Source organism: Labeo rohita, chromosome 15 (assembly GCF_022985175.1).
Source record: "Labeo rohita strain BAU-BD-2019 chromosome 15, IGBB_LRoh.1.0, whole genome shotgun sequence".
Taxonomy (NCBI): Eukaryota; Metazoa; Chordata; class Actinopteri; order Cypriniformes; family Cyprinidae; genus Labeo; species Labeo rohita.
The window spans coordinates 19,612,185-19,634,115 of NC_066883.1; the positions used below are offsets into that span (position 1 = coordinate 19,612,185).

The 21,931-nt window shown below is 33.7% G+C and overlaps 2 protein-coding genes and 1 long non-coding RNA gene across 4 annotated transcripts in view; 1 reads left to right on the top strand and 2 right to left on the bottom strand.

Annotated features, from left to right (window-relative positions):
* The window catches only part of traf4a (tnf receptor-associated factor 4a), a 48,921-nt gene extending 47,788 nt beyond the window's left edge, over positions 1-1,133 (bottom strand). For both annotated transcript variants that reach the window (XR_007829213.1, XM_051129633.1), the window contains exon 1: positions 639-1,133. Coding sequence is in view for 1 of the 2 variants with exons in the window: in XM_051129633.1 (XP_050985590.1) it covers positions 639-781 (143 nt within the window). In the remaining variant the exon portion in view is untranslated. The remainder of the gene's footprint in view (positions 1-638) is intronic.
* A 1,330-nt stretch (positions 1,134-2,463) lies between these two features.
* LOC127177785 (uncharacterized) lies at positions 2,464-9,894 on the top strand. Its single transcript, XR_007829259.1, has 3 exons — positions 2,464-2,722; positions 6,337-6,526; positions 9,746-9,894. It is a non-coding gene; the product is annotated as an uncharacterized LOC127177785 (long non-coding RNA).
* On the bottom strand, positions 3,933-19,661 carry nek8 (NIMA-related kinase 8). The gene is made up of 15 exons (XM_051130298.1): positions 19,571-19,661; positions 16,913-17,118; positions 16,418-16,650; positions 16,211-16,342; positions 15,884-16,092; positions 14,244-14,323; positions 13,878-14,065; positions 13,650-13,797; positions 13,011-13,087; positions 10,048-10,165; positions 9,731-9,881; positions 6,640-6,803; positions 6,393-6,545; positions 4,866-5,024; positions 3,933-4,701 (listed from the first exon to the last, which is right to left on the bottom strand). Exons 1-15 carry the CDS (start codon positions 19,615-19,617, stop codon positions 4,673-4,675), a joined length of 2,094 nt encoding a protein of 697 aa, XP_050986255.1. The 5' UTR covers positions 19,618-19,661; the 3' UTR covers positions 3,933-4,672.
* Between the last annotated feature and the right edge of the window lie 2,270 nt (positions 19,662-21,931).

Sequence of the window (21,931 nt, forward strand, 5' to 3'; positions counted from 1 at the left end):
AAAATATTTACATTCTCCACACCTTGAAAAGCTATTTCCACTTGATTCAACCTATTAAAAATGAGTTTTTTGGTATAATTTAATGTATTTAGGTTAATTCAGTGGTGTTAAATCAGATTTTTGACTTGAATAACACCAGTTGATGTGCATATACACTGAATGTTAATGAAAGGTAACGCTGACAGACCTGCACCTCTTTGACGGTACAACAAAAACTGCTCTCAAATAACTGCTGAAGTGCACATTTTTGATATTATGATTTCATTAATCTGTTTACCCACCTCTCCTTTCATTTTCTAACCGGTTAATGTCCTTCGCATGCACATGTAGCCGCTCTATCTGTCATTGTTTATCTCCTGACGCTCTGCAACTAACTTCATTTGCCATATATTTGCATACATACATCCCTTGTATGCCATTGGCTGCTAGATCATCTCAAGGCCTACGGGCAGATATAAAAATGTCAATATAGCGCAGATGACTGACTGTCATCGAAACTGTTTCTCACTGGAACCCACTTCAGTGTTTTAATAGTCGCCTCCATCGCTTCAAATGCTGATAATGTTGCTGTTGTTGTTGCCACGCTTAGTTCCTTATGCAAAATACACAGTATGTGTTTGTCAAATGTGCTTGCTCACCTGAGAAATTCCTGCAGACAGGTATCGCAGAATCGGTGTCCACATGTGGAAACTTGGACGGGTTCCCTCATTGCTTTGCTACAAAGAGGACACTGAAAGCGTCTCTTGGGCTTCTCCAGGAACTTGTAGTCAAACCCCGGCATTGCTGGTGTTTACAGTCAGCGTCTATAGGAACTGTGGTTTGTTGTCCTCCGCCGCTTGGAAAGGCGCGGTGACAAGAGTCCTTCGCGGCGCGGCGCGGCGTATGAAAACTGATATTCACTTGCCAACGATACACAAGCTCCGTCGGTATTGTTCCGTCTCAGATTTCTCTTTCGAGCAACACGGCTCGATCCAACATCAGGGTGACAGCTCAAACCCAGCGATCTGTCTGAGGGATTAGGCTGTCCAATGCAGCGCTAGTGCCCGCCGATGAACCGAGATGATGAGAAACGCGTTGAGAAACGTTCACAGCGCCTGTCGAGAATAACACTGACTGCCTGGAGACAAAGCTCGGATCCCATCTGTTTAGGTATATAAAGCCCCACCCACTATGCATGAGGGAGGAGTCTAATTTAAATCTCTCTGAGCCCCGCAGAAATCAGATGGCAAGCTTATTTACAGTTAAGTACAGTAATACTATCCGTGCGCGTTCTAATGTAACCAAGTAAGGAGATTATTTAAACGCTTTTCGGTATTTGCGCGATTTCTTTTCACGGTTTTTAGAAACTTGAACAAAACGTTTTGAATCAAATTAAAAAATAATGACTAAAAATATCCCTTCTGAATAAAACAGCTAGTCTTCCTGGTCATAGCTGCTTTGCAGACTGGTTTTAAAGGAGTTTTGACCACTTAAGGCTGGAGACCAGTTGACCAAACATCTCCCTGGTGAAAAAACCAGCATATGCTTGTAGGTATGTTTTGATGCTGGTTTATGCTGGTCCTTAGCTGGTTTATGCTGGTCCTTAGCTGGTTTATGCTGGTCATGTTGCTGGTCAAGGACCAGCATGAACCAGCAAAGGACCAGCATAAACCAGCTAAGGACCAGCATAAACCAGCAAAGGACCAGCTTAAACCAGCATCAAAACCTACCTAACCAGCATCCCAGCATCAAAACATACCTACCAGCATATGCTGTGTTTTTTTTTTACCAGGGCTAAAACCGGCTGAACACCAGTTTGGCCAGGCTGGGAGACTAACTCAAACCAGCTAAGACCAGCCAACCAGCATAGGCTGGTTTTAGCAGCCTTTACAAAAATAACCACAAATAAAACCAAAAACCAAATTCAATATAGTTTAACCACGGTAACCACAGTTGCTACACGAACCGTAGTTTAACCATGGTATTTGTAGTAAAACCGTCTTATACAAATGGTAGTCAATGCACCAAAACATGGGTACTACACTTTTACTATAGTAAAACCATGCGGGGTGCCTTTCTCAAAGCCTAACCAGCTAAATCCCCTCTAAAACCAGCCTGCAAACTAGCTATGACCAAGCTGGAAGACCAGCTATAACCAGCTAATCAGCTTAGGCTGAATTTATTTATTTATTTATTTATTTTCTGCATTTTTGTGCTTAAAACAAGGTTGTATGAAAAGTATATGTGCTTAGGTAAAAATACCTTGAATGTAACTGTGCAGGAGTTTTGTTGCACGTTTTTACGTTAATATGAAACATTAAAATGCGAATTTAGAACGTAAACTAATTAACTATGCACAAAGTGCATACAAATCATTTATTAAAATCATTTTCATTGACTGGATTGCTGGTAACAAAAGGTTGCAGAGTTATTTGTAAGGCAAACGACTCCCTCTATCGGTGAATGCGCATGCGATACGTGCAAGAGCAGACATTACGTCAACAACAACAGCACAAAAGATGGAATTAGAGTTGTATGTTTTATCCCAGTTGGACTGTTTACTAGTTCGGCTTCATTAAACTCTCGTTAATGTTAAATATGTTTTGCATGGTAACGCGTGCGCTACATTAGTGACACGTTGTGAGCATCACGTATTGCACAAGAATTACATCATAGCATGATGGACGCATGAGCTTTGTGGATCCTGCCATGTTGATGGTGCTCATCTGAGGATAAAACTTGAGTATGTTTTTTTGATATGCATTAATGGTATATTTATTGTGATTGTTCTAGGTATAAAATAGTAGTTTTGGTTACACTGTTTAAGGTGACGTTGTTACAGTGTAATTATAGGCTATATTTAAGTACTGAGTATTATAATTAACAACATGTTCTTACTACAGAGTTAGAGTTAGGTTTTGGTTTAGGGTTAGTTGCATGTAATCATGCATAATTTACTGTTATTATGACAGTAAATACATGTAACGTGTAACAAGGACACACGTTTCACCATTGTTAATCATTCTTAAGGATTATAATTACATTAACAATTAAGCACTATTATTATTTTTATTATTATACGTGATATAAAATATTATTGTAAATTATAAATATATATTTATTACTAAAGACATTTAAAGAATTTATTGTTGGACACAAAAAAGAGCACTCGCATAAGAACTGTCAATATTCGGATACATATTTATACATATTTATGATACTCTTTAGAAATTGTGTTTTGTGTTTTTTGTAGAAATATACCTACATTACATAATACAGATAAACACAACAAAAATTATGGTCTTAAAACAGGAAAAAAAATCATAATAATATAATATAATATAATATAATAATGATTATTTATATGTTTATGACAATTATATAATATATTTATATTACATTATATTATATTATATAATAGTAATATGTATAATATAAATATTTATTATCGTTTTTAAATACTTCACTTTTTTTTGCCTTTTTTAAACCATTGTTTTTTTTATTTTGTTGTTGTTGTTGTTGTTGTTGTTGTTTTTGGAAATTTTTCTTCCAAATTGTCATAAACAACAATTATTATATTATATTATATTATATTATATTATCCAACTGAAATTCTTTGTTTTTTTGCCTATTTTTAAGATCATTAGGTTTTTGTATATATTATATTATATTATGCTATATTATATTATATTATTATAATGTTCCGGTACATATTTATATTTATATATATTTATGATACTCTTTGGAAATTGTATTTTTTGTGTAAATATACATATATAATATAGATAAATACAAAAAAAAGGTCTTAAAAACAGGAAACAGGGAAAAAATCTAAGTATAATAATATAATATAATATAATATAATATAATATAATATAATAAATTATATAACAATATAATAATACAATTTTAATTTAATTGAAAATAATGTTACAATACAAAAAAAGTCATGGTTTTAAAAACAGTTAAAAAAAGCAAAGTATAATAAATATAAAACAATATAATATAATATAATATAATATAATATAATATAATATTATTTTTCCCCTTTATTTTACAATGCTACATATTAGTAGTAGTAGTAGCAATATAGAGAATATGGTATTCTAGTCTATGGATATACATTTATTACAAAAGCGTTTTAAATAATTAATTTTTGTCCACAATTAAGAATGTTTACATAAGATCTGTCACAATGTTTAGGCACATATTTATGATACACTTTAGAAATTATGTTTTAGCTTTCAGTTATGAGGAAACAAAAGCAGCACTTTATTATCTCCATAAAATATCTTTTTTATATATTTTTTTTCTTCCAGGCAGACTGACCTCAGTGAGGCATTATTTACAATGCTACATATGATTATTTTTATTATTATTATTAAATTATATATATTAATAATAATTAAATTAATAATAATAATAACAACATAATTCAGTCTAATTTTCTGTACACAAAAGATGTAATACTGCAAATAAAGAATTTGAGCAATTCTGTTGTCATAAGTCATAAATAGGCATATGCATTTAGTCAAAAAAGCTTTACATATCTGGAAATCATGTTACATTATAAATGCAACTGCATGGCTTAAAATTCCTAATGAACCCACACTAGTATGCAGTCCCTCAGTCCTTGTGTACAGGAGCTGAACGGCTCTTCTGCGGAGCGTGTGCAGTCATTTGGGCAGTGATGTCACTTTGGAACAGGCTCTTCAAAAAATGCTGAGGAGAGAAATGATGAGCGAGAGAATATAGTCAGTGTTTTTAACAACGACAACAACCATTGTAATGCCAAGCCAGCAATAGATTACAATAAATACATTACACTAAATGTCTAGTTTCAAGATCTGTTAACATTCGTAAAAGAAATCATAGCTGCACATTACGTTTCACAGCCAACAGTGTGTTTCCATGGCAACAGGCCACTGACGTGACAGTGTAAGGGTGGCTCTCGTCGAGCTGCACTGCCTTCGGTTTCCCAGAATCCTCTTCTTTTCGTCCAAGCCGACCACGTGCCCCTTTACCCCAGGTGTACACTTCGCCCTCTGCCGAATCAAGGAGCAGAACATTTACTCACAATTCTGAACATCATTTGGCTGAATGACATCTTTGTCCTTCTGTTTCTTTGCATGTCAGATCCTGTGAGAATCATGAATGAACAAAGACCAAATGAAACAATAAAGGTCTTCAGAGTCTTCTAAGCCTCTGGGACACAGTTGGGGTTACATGCTGACCTTTAGCCACATGTCACATTAATTAACCTACCTGCCCCCACTATAGCACATTCTGTGACTGAAGCAGTTAATGGCGTGATAGCAGCCATGTTTGAACTGCACTGAAATGATTTTTGCTGCTGTAATTTGTTGCCAGGTCATCCTCCCAGAAAAATTAAAAAAGAAAAAAAAAAAAAAAAGTAGATTAGATTAGATACTTTGCATTTTTGCCTGTTATTATTATTATTATTGTAGTATTATTGTCATGTGCATATTAATAATAATATAAATTGAATTATATGAATAGTAATACATAATACAATATAATATAATAATATGAATTATATGATTATATATGATATTATTGAATTATATGATATTATTGAATTTCTTTGTTGTTGTTTTTTTGCACTATTTTTAAGACAATTAGGTTTTATATTATATTATATTATATTATATTATATTATATTATATTATATTATATTATATTATATTATATTATATTATAGAAATGACTTGCCTTTCTTTGTATTTTTAAAAACCTTTAGTATTTATATCTATCTATTTATTTTATTTTGGACTGCATTATTTTCCTCCAAACTGTCATAAACAAAAAAATTATATTATATTATATTATATTATATTATATTATATCTAATTGAAAGCCCTTGCTTTTCTGCATATTTTTTAAGACCATTAGTATTTATTTATTTATTTATTTATTGTGGCATTATTTCCTTCAAACTGTCATAAAAGATAATTATATTAAACAATAATTATATTATATTATACTATATTATATTATATTATTGAGTTATATGATTACATATTATTAATTATATTATATTATTAAAATTCTATTTATCTATTTATTTTGTACTGCATTATTTTCCTCCAAACTGTTATAAACAAATTTATATATTATATTATATTATATTATATTATATTATATTATATTATATTATTATCTAATTGAAAGCCTTTGCTTTTCTGCATATTTTTTAAGACCATTAGTATTTATTCATTTCTCTTTATTTATTTATTTGTTTTTGTATTGTGGCATTATTTTCCTCCAAACTGTCATAAACATAATTATATTATATTATATTATATTATTGCTTTTCTTTGCTTTTATGCATTTCAGTGCATGGATGGGGACGTGATCTGTTTTCTGAGATTTAGTGCATATATCTTGTTTACCTGCTCCAATAGCCAGAGTGAACGCATCGCCACACGCGGCCATGGTGATCCCCTGCAGTCCTGACACCTGATAGGGCACTCGACTGCTTCTGCGAGAGCTGCAGCCAAGCTGCCCATGCTGGTTACTGCCGAAGGTGAAACACTGACCTTTCTCTGCATTTAGGGCACATATTCATAGTTTATGAGTCGGTCCTCGGACTACATCAAAACAGCACACCAAACTGTAGTGTAAATGAACTGCTCTGACCTGTGACTGCAACAGAGTGTGCTGTGCCGATGTCTATGTACACAATCTTCTCAACATTTAGAGGAGCCGACTGGACGGGCTGAAACGTGTGGACCTCCTCTACCTGACAGTGAGACGGGGGCTCCTCTGCGCCAGAGAGCTTATCCAAACCCAGCTTGTTAAACCTGCATTTAATATTCGTTCAAATATCACTTTAGCAGCACTATGTGAAAAAGAACTACACTGAACTGTATTGAATGTACACTTGTAGTGTACGTCAAATCTTAAGGTATATTTCTGAGTGTAAATCTATAAGTATAAAAGTATGAAACTGTAAGAAAATAAAAGACAGCTTAAGTGCAGTTAAAGGGATAGTTCACCCAAAAATGACAGTTACCCCATCATTTACTCACCCTCAAGCCATTCTAGGTGTATATGACTTTCTTCTTTCAGACGAATACATTAGAGTTATATTAAAAAATGTCCTGGTTCTTCCAAGCTTTATAATGCCAGTGAATGGCTGTTGAGATTTTAAAGTCCACATGGCTCCAGGGGGTTAATAAAGGCCTTCTGAAACTATATTCATCCTACGCCATCCGCTAACGACACCACTCTCTTGTGAACGCATGTACAGCAGTTAATGAAGCTACAGATTACGCTTTATAAAGTTTGAAATATGGATTATTTTTCAAATGCATCAATGCACTTTGTTAAATGTCTTTATTAACTCCCCAAAGCTGTGTGGAGCACTTTTTATGATGGATGGATGCACTTTATTGGGTTTCAAAATCTCAACACCCATTCACTGCCATTATAAAGCTTGGAAGAGCCAGGACATTTTTTTAATATAACTCAGACTGTATTCATCTGAAAGAACCTAGAAGGTGAGTAAAACATGGGCTTATTTTCATTTTCGGGTGAACTTTCCTCTTAAAGGATTTCTCAAAAACACTTACTGTGTAAGTACTTGAAGTATTTAGTATTTTTTAAAAAGTGCACTTTTTAAATTAAAACTTTAAATTAAAAACGTTATTTTATAGTACCTTTAGACTTTGATTTGATTCAATAATTTTTGTTTTGATTTAAAGAAGTACACTTATTTTTTATACATTTAAAGGTGATATGTTTTAAATGTATTAAAATGCAATGTCATCATTACGAAAGTGCAATTACAAATTTAAATGCATGACAATAAAGTTTCAATGGAAATTACATCAAATAATTTTTTGTTTAACATAATAGTTTGTCAGAACATTCCACAATACTTTAAAGACAAAAGAAGTAATTAGGAAATTACATATAAAGATGTACTTAAGTCATACTTTATATCATACATTAGTGGGTCAAACTTAAGTACTTAAGTGGGTCAAAAAGCAGAAAAACATTACATTCAGTTTGCATTTAAAGGAATAGTTCATTACGTCTGTTAACTTATAAATATGCTCAAGTTGTCCCAAGCCTGTATAAATTTCCTTTTTCTGCTAAGCACAAAAAATTATACGTTGGTAAACAAAACGTTCCTGGTCCCCACTGACTTTCATAGTATTTTTTTCTATACTATGGAATCAATTGGGACCAGCAACTCTTTGTTTCCCAACATTCTTTAAAAGGTTTTCTTTTGTGTTCAGCGGAAAAAAAGAAACTCATACAGAACATGTATATATATTGTTTGTGCTGTGTACTGTGTTGTTACCTGGATGATCCACAGCTGTGTTTTGTTTGTTTAGTGATAGTTGTTCATGAGTCCCTTGTTTGTCCTGATCAGTTAAACTGTCTGCTGTTCTTTAGAAAAATCCTGCAGTTCCCACAAATTCTTACATTTCTCAGCATTTTTGTGCATTTGAACCCTTTCCAACAATGACTGTATGCTTTCAAGATCCATCTTTTCATACTGAGAACAACTGAGGGACTCATATGCAACACTCACTGATGCTCCAGAAGGAGAAAGGATGGGGGGTGAAAACTTTTGAACAGAATGAAGATGTGTACATTTTCCTTTAGAAGCTACAGTAGATACTAACATGTTTCCCAGAAGACAAAATAAGTTAAATTTACCCTGATCTTCAAATTCCAAAAGTTTTCAACCACCCCCCAACCTCCCTCAGTTGTCCTCATTGTTAAAAGATGGATCTCAAAATCATACAGTCATTGTTGAAAAGGGTTCAAATACACAAAGAATTTGTGGGACCTGAAGGATTTTTCTGAAGAACAGCCGGCAGTTTAACTGTTCAGGACAAACAAGGGACTCATGAACAACTATCACTAAACAAAAAAAACAGCTGTGGATCATTCAGGTAACAACACATACTAAGAATCAAAGGGATGTAAACTTTTGAACGAAGTAATTTTTATAAATTCAACTATTGTTTTCTATTGTGAACTATATGTAAATGTCTTTCATGTGAAGTATCTTATTCAGGTCAGTACTACATAAAAAATAACATGCATTTTGTATGATCCCTCTTAATAATTAACATTTTGCAGATTCTACAAGGTGTATGTAAACTTTTGACCTGAACTGTATATTTTTAAGTATATTAATTTCTGCAGTAAATACTATTTTGTATGCTAAAGTGTACTTCCTTTTCACAACCACATCTGGCAAGTCTGCACGAATGATAAAAAAGGATATTTAGCACTCATACAGTAGGATGGTGTGGCTGACAGGGTGTGACAGTTATTTAAAGTATGGACATTGTGCTGGTCATTTCCTGTGACGAAATGTCGTCAGCATTCACAGTCCTTTTTCAAACGCTAGAGCAGGAATGAGGAGTGTTAACTCCCTAAACTGGTTTAACAATCTATGAAAAACTGCCTAGACAGCTAAGAAAGAAGTTCATTGAGATTTTTTTTACATTTTGAGATTCATTATTATGTATAGTTGTGATTAGATTCATGACAGGTTTAAAAATCCACTTCCAGGCTCATTAACCAGCAACACATGTCAAAATCTAGCCACATTTGGAAATGTGCTAGTCGACACTTCAACTAGCCACATGCTGTCTGAAGTTTCAGTAAAGTAATGCAGCCTTGAAGTCATGTCAGAATAACCATATTTCTGAAATTGGTGCACACAGTGTCAGAAATGTGGGTTTTCTGACATATTGAGTACCTGTTGTTCCCACAGGCCAGAAGCTGGTGCTGCGAGCTGATGATCATGGAGCAGTCGATCCCACACAGCACACGCTGGGCTTCAAAATCAGCTGGTAAACTCACCTGCTGCGGGCAGTTGTGGCAGTCTTGAGTGGCCAAACCCAGCCGGCCTGTCGGACAGAGAGATAAAAGAGAGTGAGTGCAAAGTGAGGGAGAGGAGGACGACGGAGCACAAAATGCCAGGTCTGCCTGGAGGCGCTGCTGCTGTCTACAAGAGTACAAAGAGAAACCCAAGGAAACACAGTGTTCGAGTGACAAGTGGTGTTGCTCATTTACCATTGTCTCCTCGCCCCCAGGAGAACACCTCTCGCTCGTTGGTCACCGCCAGAACGTGGGACGCTCCACAAGACACTTGAACCAGCTCATAACCCAGCAGAGCCTCTACTATCTTGGGCTGAATACAAAGACGGGAACATGAAGAACCATGACAACAATAAAAAATAGATTTGTACATATTGTAAAGAAAATGGGAGGGATGTTTGACTGCAAACTTGAAGAGACATTGCTAAATTAACACATATACCTCTAGTATTCTAACATCCGTTAATTTAATATAAATGACGATTTCATCAAAAGTGCATCTTTCTTTTCAAATAAAATGTGCAATAATAGCTGTAAATTATACAGGTATTATTACTGTACAGAAACTCCAAAACAGCAGTAAACTAATAGGTACGTTATTTTTGCAATTTCATAAAATGTTTATCAGTTGTCCTCAGCTACCAATTTTCAGTGTTTAAGAGTTTAAGAAAAGCATAAAATGCTTGTACATCAAACAATGTAAGACCCTAATGATCAAGTGAAAGCTCTGTTAACTGCCCTGAAACTCTTTTATTATTAATACTATTATAGTATTTAATATTATTTTTAATTTGCCCTTATTTTATATTTTCAGTTTTCATTTTAATTTTAGTTTTCATTTTTTATTATTTTTTTTTTTTATGTAAATATTTTTAGCTTTTGTAATTTATTTGTTTTAGTTTAGTTTCTATTTTGGTTTAATTTATTTTTATTTAAGTTTTAGTAATTTTAGTACTTGTACCTAAACTTTATTTATTCAGTTTATTTGCCAAAGCAACATTTCTAACTTTGATTTCATCAAATATTCATAATTCATAATTTCAGCTTTATTTCATGTAAATATTTTTAGCTTTCACTATTTATTTGTTTTACGTAAATATTTTTTATTTTGCTTTAATTAATTAATTTTTTTAAGTTTTAGTCATTTTAGTACTTGAAACTAAACTTTATTTATTACATTTATTTGCCAAAGCAAAGTCTAATTTTATGTTTTTCATCTAATATTCATACTTTTTCAGCTTTATTTGAGTTAACAAAAACTATTTTTCATGTAAATATTTTTAGCTTTTGTAATTTATTTGTTTTAGTTACATTTCTATTTTGGTTTAATTTATTTTTATTTAAGTTTTAGTAATTTTAGTACTTGTACTTAAACTTTATTTATTCAGTTTATTTGTCAAAGCTACATTTCTAACTTTGATATTCATAATTCATAATCTCAGCTTTATTTCAGTTACCAAAAACAATTTTTCATGTGAATATTTTTAGCTTTCGCAATTTATTTGTTTTATGTAAATATTTTTATTTTGCTTTACTTTATTTTTATTTTTTAGTTTTAGTCATTTTAGTACTTGAAACTAGACTTCATTTATTCCATTTATTTGCATCGTCTAACTTTCTGTTTTTCATCCAATATTCATAATTTTTCAGCTTTATTTCAGTTAACAAAAACTATTTTTCATGTAAATATTTTTAGCTTTTGTAATTTATTTGTTTTACTTAAATATTTCTATTTTGCTTTATTTTTAAGTTTTAGTCATTTAAGTACTTGAACCTAAAGTTTATTTATTCCATTTATTTGCCAAAGCAACATTTCTATTTTTATGTTTTTCAGCTAATATTCATATTTTTCAGCTTTTTTTCAATTAAAAAGGAAACAAAACAATTTTTTTCATGTAAATATTTTTAGCTTTTGTAATTTTTATGTTTTAGTTAAATCATTTTATTTTGCTTTAATTTATTTTTATAGTCATTTTTTTGTCATTTTAGTACTTAGTACCAGTAGTAAAGTCATTTATACAACCTATACTTTATTTACTGTAATTATCTGCCAAAGCAACTTTTCAAATGTTTTGTTTTTCAGCTAATATTAATATTTTTCTGCTTTATTTCAGTTACAAAAAACTATTTATTATGTAAATATTTTTAGCTTTTTATGAAAGCCCGTTTCCACCACTGAATAAAAAAAATTAAAAAGGTTATTGCAACTATTTTACTTGCAGTTGTGAGTTTACATCTCATAATTTTGACTTTTTTTTTCTCAGAAGTGCGTGATATAAACTTGCAGTTCTGACTTTCTTTCTCTGAATTCAGTGAATTGCATGACATAAACTCACGAATGAGAGAAATTAAGTCAGAATTTGTATTTTTTTCTTGCAAATGTGAGTTTGCATCTCGCATTTCTGACTTTTTTTTCCACAATTGTGAGTTTATATCTCACAATTCTCACTTTTTTTCCTCAGAATTGCATGATATAAACTCTCGCAATTATCTTTTTTTATTTTTTATTCAGTGGCAGAAATGGACTTCCATAGCTTTTGTAATTTATTTGTTTTAGTTAAATATTTCTATTTTGTGAGTTTACATCTCGTAATTTTGACTTTTTTCTCAGAAGTGCACATATAAGCTTACGTTTCTGACTTTCTTTCTCTGAATTGTATGACATAAACTCACAGTTGAGAGAAATTAAATCAGAATTGCGAGTTTTTGTTTTTTTCTAGCAAATGCGAGTTTGCATCTCGCACGTCTTTTTTTCCTCAGAATTGCATGATATTAACTCACAATTCTGACTTTTTTTGCTAGAAAAGAGTTGCAGGTATCTTTTTTTATTTTTTATTCAGTGGTTTTCGTCATTTTAGTACTTGAACGTAAACTTTCCATTTATTTCCCAAAGCAGCATTTCTAATTTTTTGTTTTTCATCTAATATTCCTTTTTCAACTTTATTTCAGTTACCAAAAAACAGTTTTTAAATAGTTTTAGTTAACAATACCAGTGTCACACTGATCACAGGCCAGTGTGTCATCTTTATTGTTGAACCCTGAGGTCAGTGTTTAAGATAAGCTTGTTTAAATCCTTAGCTTGCTCAGCAAGCATCACTAAGCCATAATATACCATTGTAAAACAATAGATCTCTATATTTTAGGTCATGTAAACCTACCTGTGTCACATCATTGAAGTTCCCATGTCCAAGACAACCATTACTTCCACTTCCAAACGTCATGATTATACCTCTGTCTGCAAAATCAAAAGCAAATTGAGCAGATTACAGTTGCTGCTGCTGATAAACAAATAAAAAAAGATTTAACCAACAGCCGTTCCTCCGTCAGTGCAAACCGCTGGATGAGACGAACAACTGAGCTGGAAGTGAGGACCTTTAATCCTCAGTATCTGCTGGTGACTAATGATTCCCCCGCAGAGACGACTGCTAACAGCATATCCTTTACTTTAGAGCAGACAAATGTACACCGCTGTGCTACAATGCCAGGGGACAAGAGATTAGCTTGTGCACTCTGAACAAATGGTGCTTAATGAGCTCTGTAGGAAGCACAGTAAAAAGGGGTGATTACATCCTCCTTTCATCCTTTTTTTTAAACTTTATCACAAATGTTTAAATTACTCTAATTTCACATAGACAGGTCCACTTTGCAGCTTCAGGCCAAGAATTGCCCACTTAGGCAGGAAAAGAGCATTTGATGGACAAGTAAACCTTGTTAGTTTCGGATTTATGAGGCATTACGGATGAAAGATCTGACGTCACGACAATACGCGGAGAAATTCTGGATTGTAAGAAGCATACCTGTTAGACAGGTGGTGAAGAGATCGCCACATGAGACCGATTTGATGGTGACACCAGACTGTCCCTCCAGGAAGCGAGAGATAAACTGTGGCTGCATCTGCTCCACAGCGCCGGGCAGTGAGGGCTCACCTGATCCAACCGAGGGGGCCTGGCATAGAGTCAAATTGAAACAAACATTGAAAACTGAAATATGATTTTGATTAGGATACAAAACGATGATCATCACACCTCCCAAGTGATGAGCCTCCCTGATTTGGTGACGCCCATCTTCTGGGTGCGGCCCAGGGACACTTGAATAACCTCTGTGTTTAACATGGGCAGACGCAGAGGAGTGGAAATGCCACTGCCCCAAGTGTACACTGATGATAAAGGCAATGGGTGCATCATCTTGGTCGAAGTTAGACCGGACAGCCCTCCTAATGGAGCAAATGGCAACAGAAAAGCTTCAAGCATGAAACCAAAAGGGCTAAAATGGAGTAAAAACATGATATTTAATCAGCTACAAACACAAGGCTGCATTAAAAAATATCTATGTAATGATGCTTTAATAATAGTATATAGGAAATAATAGTAAATAAGGAAAAAAGATCCCACCTCTGGTTCTGGTACCGGTTACGCGTCCACCAGGTCTCCCATGTGGGCCTGTCTGTACGGTAGAAAGTGGCTTTTCTATTCTAAAAAAAAATAGGGAAGGAATAAGGAAGACCAGCAAACTAAGTATATAGTTAGCAACAAAGACTATAGAAATACAAAGACGCGCAATATGGTTGAAAAGTCCTGCCTTCTACATGAAATAGCCAATCGCTGATTGGTAAAGTCATTGCGTCACTGCAGTAGATGTTAGAAGTGCACGTTCCCATAGAAACCTGAGGCTGGACAACCACATTGGCTGGTCTAGCTTGAAAAATAAGCTTTTTAAACGCTATGTGAGCACAAACAACATTCATGGGGCAGTTTATTTCAGATTTTGTTGCTGATTTGAAATATGTAATTTAATTGCGAGTTCAGCGAGCAGCTTTTGAGATTTTCAGGATTTCAGGATAAATTAAATTAAATTAAAGTAGTGGCCAAGCAAATGATTTAACAATACTTAGCCCAAGTCCAAAAACAGTACTATTCATTGTGGTAATAAAATAAAATAAAATTTAATTAAAATACACAATAAATTAAAAACACAAGTCTAAAATGCAATCCAATTAAATATGGTATAAAATAAAATAAAATAAAAAAAATTATATAATAAAAGTGTTCAGACAAAATGCATTTACAATACTTAACTCAAGTCCAAAAACAGTACTATTAGTTGTGGTAGAAAATTACAATAAAATAAAATAAAATACACAAGCCTAAAATAACTGTTCTATTAAATATGGTAGTAAATAAACAAAACAAAACAAAACAAATAAAATAAATACACAAATCTAAATCATATGGTAACAATATTCCATTAAATGTGATAGTAAAATAAAATAATAAAATAAAATAAATTAATAAAAGTGCATTTACAATACTCAACTCAAGTCCAAAAACAGTACTATCAGTTGTGGTAGAAAATTACAATAAAATAAAATAAAATAAAATAAAATAAAATACACAAACCTAAAATAACTGTTCTATTAAATATGGTAGTAAATAAATTAAAATAAAATAAAATAAAATAAAAAATAAATAAATACAATTTTATTAAATTAAATAAAATGACATGTTCAAACAAAATGAATTTATAAAACCTAACCCAAGTCCAAAAACAGTACTATTAATTGTTTAAAAAAAAAAAGGAAAATAAAAAATAAAATACAGTCTAAAAGTCTAAAAAAAACTGTTCTATTAAATATGGTAGTAAAATAAAATTAAATTAAATTAAATTAAATTAAATTAAATTAAATTAAATTAAATTACACTAAAGTAGTGGCCAAACAAATGAATTAACAAGACTTAGCCCAAAAACAGTACTATTCGTTGTGGTAATAAAATAAAATGTAATTAAAATACACAATAAATTAAATACACAAGTCTAAAATACAATCCAATTAATTGTGGTAATAAAATAAAATAAAATAAAATAAAATAAAAAACAGTTCTATTAAATATGGTAGTAAAATAAAATAAAACAAAATTTTGGCCAAACAAAATGTATTTACAATACATAACCCAAATCAGTACTTTTAAATGCAGTGAAAAAGTAAAATTAAAAACAAAATAAAATAAAATAAAATTAGATAAAATAGTCGTACCTGCGCATTTTGACATTGCCTATGTCAGTGTAGAGATTGAGCAACGGCCTGATGCAGATGGGATGAGCCATTATCTCATTGAGTTGGGGCCTTTTGGATGGGTCCAGATTCAGCATGTTGAGAATGAGTTGTCTCAATTCTGGGCTGTAACGATCTGAAATGGGGGCGAATGTGCCACTCATGATCTTCAGCACCAAAGCCGGCAGGTTCTGTCAACAGAGAAGCAGCTTCGCTTTCAAAATTCATTCAAGAAACAAATTAATTAGTGATGTTCAGATACTTTAAAATCAAGTCACAGCCAAATCAACAAGAAAACACATCTCTTACTGCTGCCTCAAAAGCTCTCTTGAGACTAGCAAGCTCGTAAAGCACACAGCCAAGGGCCCAAATGTCACTCTTCTGGTTGTATGGCTTTCCTTCACACAGTTCTGGAGAGATATAACACGGTGTCCCCACAACCTGTCATAAAAAGGAGAATTTGAGCTGTGGCTAAATCACATACTGTCACATTCAAGTAATTGCAGCGGTACTCACAGTATAAGCTTTGCTCTTGCTGACAAGAATTTTTGAGATTCCGAAGTCTCCTATTTTTACTATCATTTGATGCTTGTCTAAGAGTATGTTCTGGGTTTTGAGGTCCCGGTGTAGGATGAGCTTATTGTGCACATGATAAAGGGCCAATAATATCTGAACAAAGAAGTGTAATATGGTGTCCTCATCTAACAGGGAGTTGCAGCGCTTCTGTATGTAATCGGCCAGGGTTCCACCTGCAATAATCATAAAGAGTCAAATGATTACAGATCCTAAGATTATTGACTACATGCATGTTGTTTAGAATCATAATTCAAAAAACTAGTCATATTAAAATCAGCAAAGATTAAATTCTATACAACAAATGCGACCATACCTTATAATTTCAATAACACATACTTTTTGCATCACTATAATACATACTATGAATTTTGTTCCTGATTTAAACTGTAGGAATACATTAAGCAAACATCAAAAGTAAGTGAAAAAAGTCTATGCCTGGAGCGTATTCCATTGCAATCATTAGCGCCTTGTCTTCAAGGAAGTTTTCGTAATACTCAATTATGTTTGGGTGGCTGAGTAACTTAAGGACTTGGCATTCATTCTGGGCTGCGAGACGCTCATCACGGGTCATTTGCTCAACTGGGATTTCCTTCAAGATCACCAATGCGCCATCAGTGCGTCTGCGACAAAGGTGGACTATCCTGTAAGAGGTCAAGAAAGTTTGTAAGTATAAACTGAATATCATTTTTCAGTCACTTAAGTGCAATTCAATGTGACCCTAGAGCACAAAACTAGTCATAAGGATCAATTTTTTTTTTTTACTTTTTCAATTTTTTAAATCTAAAATAGAATTGTTTTTCTTTCTTTCTCTGATAGTGTATGGGATTATTTTTGTGCCAATAAGAATGAACGTAACTTTATAAAACTGAACGTAACTTTCCAAGAAACGATCAAAAATATGCCACTGCAAAAGAAGAAAAACACAATGAAAATGAAAAAATGAACTCAGTCGCACGAATTTAACATGCTCTTCAAATATGCTTCATTCTTTGTTAATGATATTCAAAGAATCGTTTTCGCGAATCATGGATTCTGAATGCGTTGCCACAGCTTTCGCTTACGCTTCGCAAATTTTCGTTTGCTGTTTTGGCACAAACCTCTCGTAGGGGCGGGCTTAACAGCGATCTACTCTGATTGGCTAATGAGCTTTTGATGGACAGTTGCTCTCTGACCTGGAAGCACGGACGGTGACGTCAGTGGCGCGCATATTGGAAAGTTGTTGCGGTGTGCAATACGTTGTGCTTTGTTTATATTAAGTATTAATGTTATTAGTATTTCACCTACGGTCGTCTCTTAGTTTCTGAAGATGAGCTCCCAGGAGAGACAAGGAGCAGCATCATCTTCCACCTCATCTTGTCCCTCAGGGCAGCTTGAAGTAAGTTCGTGTTGCTAAAGTAACGTTAATCAATAACATCGATAAAAGTTTTATTCATGTACAGTGTGCAACAGTTCTGATATTTTCTATAAACAAAGCACGACGTATTGCGCCACTGACGTCACCGTCCGTGCTTCCAGGTCAGAGAGCAACTGTCCATCAAAAGCTCATTAGCCAATCAGAGTAGATCGCTGTTAAGCCCGCCCCTACGAGAGGTTTGTGCCAAAACAGCAAACGAAAATTTGCGAAGCGTAAGCGAAAGCTGTGGCAACGCATTCAGAATCCATGATTCGCGAAAACGATTCTTTGAAAATCATTAACAAAGAAGGAAGCATATTTGAAGAGCATGTTAAATTCGTGCGACTGAGTTCATTTTTTCATTTTCATTGTGTTTTTCTTCTTTTGCAGTGGCATATTTTTGATCGTTTCTTGGAAAGTTACGTTCAGTTTTATAAAGTTACGTTCATTCTTATTGGCACAAAAATAATCCCATAATAGTGTAAGCAATGTTTATTTACCCAAGAAAATGTGACTGGGCCATGAATTTACATTTGATTTAAACAGAAAGAAAGAAAGAAAGAAAGAACCCTGGTGAAAAAAACAGCATATGCTGGTAGGTATGTTTTGATGCTGGGATGCCGGTTAGGTAGGTTTTGATGCTGGTTTAAGCTGGTTCTTTGCTGGTTTATGCTGGTCCTTTGCTGGTTCATGCTGGTCCTTGACCAGCAACATGACCAGCAAAAACCAGCAAAGGACCAGCTTAAACCAGCTAAGGACCAGCATAAACCAGCAAAGGACCAGCTTAAACCAGCATCAAAACCTACCTAACCAGCACATGCTGTTTTTTTCACTAGCGAAAGAACAAAAACTTTAAAGACTTTGCCTCCTCATTTCAGAAACATCACCGCACACCACTGATTCATGGCAAACTAAAATCTAGTTCTCCTTTAATGTCATTACTACTGAAACTTTGTAATTACAACTTTTAATAATAAAGTTTCAGAATAGTTTAGTTAATGTAATAATACTGAATAACACAGAGATCAAACTATAATCAAGTACTTTACAAGTGCGTTAGTGTTAGTCAATACATCAGGTAAGTGTTGTCAAAGCACGACAAAAGATTATTAAAACACAAAGATTTAAAATGTACTTGACGTTATTACAAAATGCATAGTCATGTGTACTTTTGTGACTCTGGACGTGTTCTCAAAAACGTTTTAAGACAGAAACTTTGAGTAAACATTTCACATAGTAGCCATAATTATCTTTATAGTTCTGACTGAGAACGTTTAAATTGCTACTGGACATTCCGGTTACGTTCCAAATTACGACAGAAAATTCCAATGGGAACGCTGTAAACTTTGCTGTTTTGACAGGCGCATTTAAAAAGAGCAGGTCTATTCGTTGCTCACCAGTTCATTTCCCTTTGAAAGGAAGTTTCGAAATATTATTCAAACTTTTAATGCAATTGTAACTCGTTAAAAGGGTGATAATAGCTCTGTAAGTAACTATACTGATGGAATGCGGAAACGAGAGAAAGTGATGCTCTGTATGTTCCGCTAGCTCTCGCTCGGATTCTGAGAGGAGCTGCGGATTTGAAGTTCTTCACAGAGTTTCTCAAGTAAGTTTTACCAAATTCAAACGCGTAAAAAGTCGTTTTTGTGAAGCAAAACAAGCATTTCGCGAACTAATAACGCGTCCGTAGTTGTATTTACCCGAATGCTCCTCTCCCGACCACTTTTATCTTCTCGTACTTCTCCATGTTTGCTGGCTTCTAAACGCGACCCGTCACTAGGCAACACTTCCTTTACCCCTACAGAGTTCTGGAGGGGACAAACTACAGCAAGGAAGGGGAACTGACTCTGACCCATCACTTTGACAAGGGTTGTGCTAATCAAGGATGTAAACACAAATTTAATATTGATAAGACCAAGTCGTTTATGAATGAACTACTGAAAACTCCTATCAAAGTTTGATTCCTTTGTGCATTGACAGAGGGTGCCTTAGTAGTGTGTCTTGTGAGTTGTTCAGGCTCTATGATGCTGAATAGACTATCCTGCTGCTCAAAGCTAGAGGTATAAAGTCCTTTCTACAGCATCTGCACAATTAATAGGCTTCATTTTATGCTTTGTACGCCTATTCAGACTAGATTTTTAAAGTGGGTTGAATCACAGATTCTTTTCAACACCACTTAATACTGGTGAAACCAGTAACTGTGACTAGTTGACTAAAGTTTAGGCTGCTTCTGGACTATTATGTCACTTTGGCTCTCAGCAGGAAGATCGGGTGATTTGATGGCCTACACCGTGCCCAAAAAATAATTCAAGTGTGTTTTGGTGACCTATGACTTTTCAGCCTGGTTAGACCTCAGATATGACAGGTTTACATTTCAGAAGTACATAAAAGACCCTTGTTTGCAAAATGAAACTTTCCTCACCATACTGTTTGAAAATTCTATTGGATGAAACACTGGAGGAGTTTTTAAAGTGGTAGTCTGCTGTGTTTTTTATTTGTTGTTTATTTTAGATATGAATGTTAAAAAGAATCAACAACACCTGTGAGAATGAGTTTAGGCAGTGCCCTTTCGACTCGATATTGTTTTCTTACAAACAGTTCCGGTGAGAGTGAACATTGAACATTCTTGATCACTGACTGTCGCATTCTGAGACAAGAAACATTTTGAACATGGATTACAGTGCATTTTATGGGATGAACCAAAAATGTAACCAAGCTGGTTCTGAAAAAAAAAAAAAGGCAGTGTTTCAGAGCAGCAAAGACAGCAATTAAATAGGTCACAACCTTTTGTTTAGAAAGTTCATAATTTTGCTGTATTATATGAATGAGATTCGCAAAAAGTATGCATATGCTACAAATAACTCAGGCTGAGCACCACTGACCTGAATGATTGCATAAAGGTGTAGAAAATACACTGCCTGCCTTAGACGTTTATGCTGTCATGCAAATTGCCGGTTAGTTTCTCTGACCATTTCTGTAGTATCAGTCCCGGGCTCTCATGCTTCAGTGAGAATCAGATTTACATCTGAATGAATTTTAGACTAAATTAACACCATTCTGAATCAAATGCAATATCTTTAATAACTTAACATTATTTAAAATAATAACAATTGTTAATAAAAATTCTTATGAACCTGCAGATTAATAATATGAGTCATCATGAGTCACAGTCTGTCGTAACACATATTCCAATATGACATTTCATGACACACAGATATCACATTTCATGTGATCTTAAGAAAAGACAAAGGTTACTAAGAATATTTAAAAAGTTTATTTGCAAAAACGATAAACGCCACTTAAAAAAATAAATTAACTGAGTGCCATGCATTATTCTCCACACATACCGCCCTAGTTGTTTGTGAACATAAACCGATAAATCCATTTTAGCGAATCAGCGCGCTGTATTCAAGTCAGGTGACACGGCAGCCAGTCACTTTGGGAAAAGCTGACTGAAAGTGATAGAGGATGGATAATTTCGGCAAACTTGATGAACCTGTGATAACTTCTTCAGGGCGTAAAAGGAATATAAAAGCTGAAACTTTTTCACGGAACCTTGCTGTAGCAGCACGTTTCAATGGTATGGAAAAAAGCTGCTCCCTGTTTTGTCTGTAATCACAACCATACAGTTGATCACAACAACAAAACTTGTCAGGCGTCTGCATTGTCAGCTGATAAGATTACAAAGATTAAAAGAACGCACCCCCTTTTAATATATATAAAAAACATACTTTCAATTAACTTTAATTTTGTAAGTTGTATTTGTTTAAGTTATTACTTAATCAAAATAACCCAACTGCCGTTTGATTTGATTACTTGGAATGCACAATAAAAACATGATTTCTAAAAATGTTTTTTTTCTTTTGCAAATACACTCCTCATTTCAAACATATTTTTTGTGACTGAGCAGGTATTGTAGATGTAATACCAAGCAACTGGTATTTCCTCAAGTTCCGACTAACTGATTACTGATAACATCCTTCATTCAGCTCAAACTGACCTTGATTTTTGTTAAAAGACTAAGGTTTGAAACACCTACACACATCAAGAAAAATTACGTG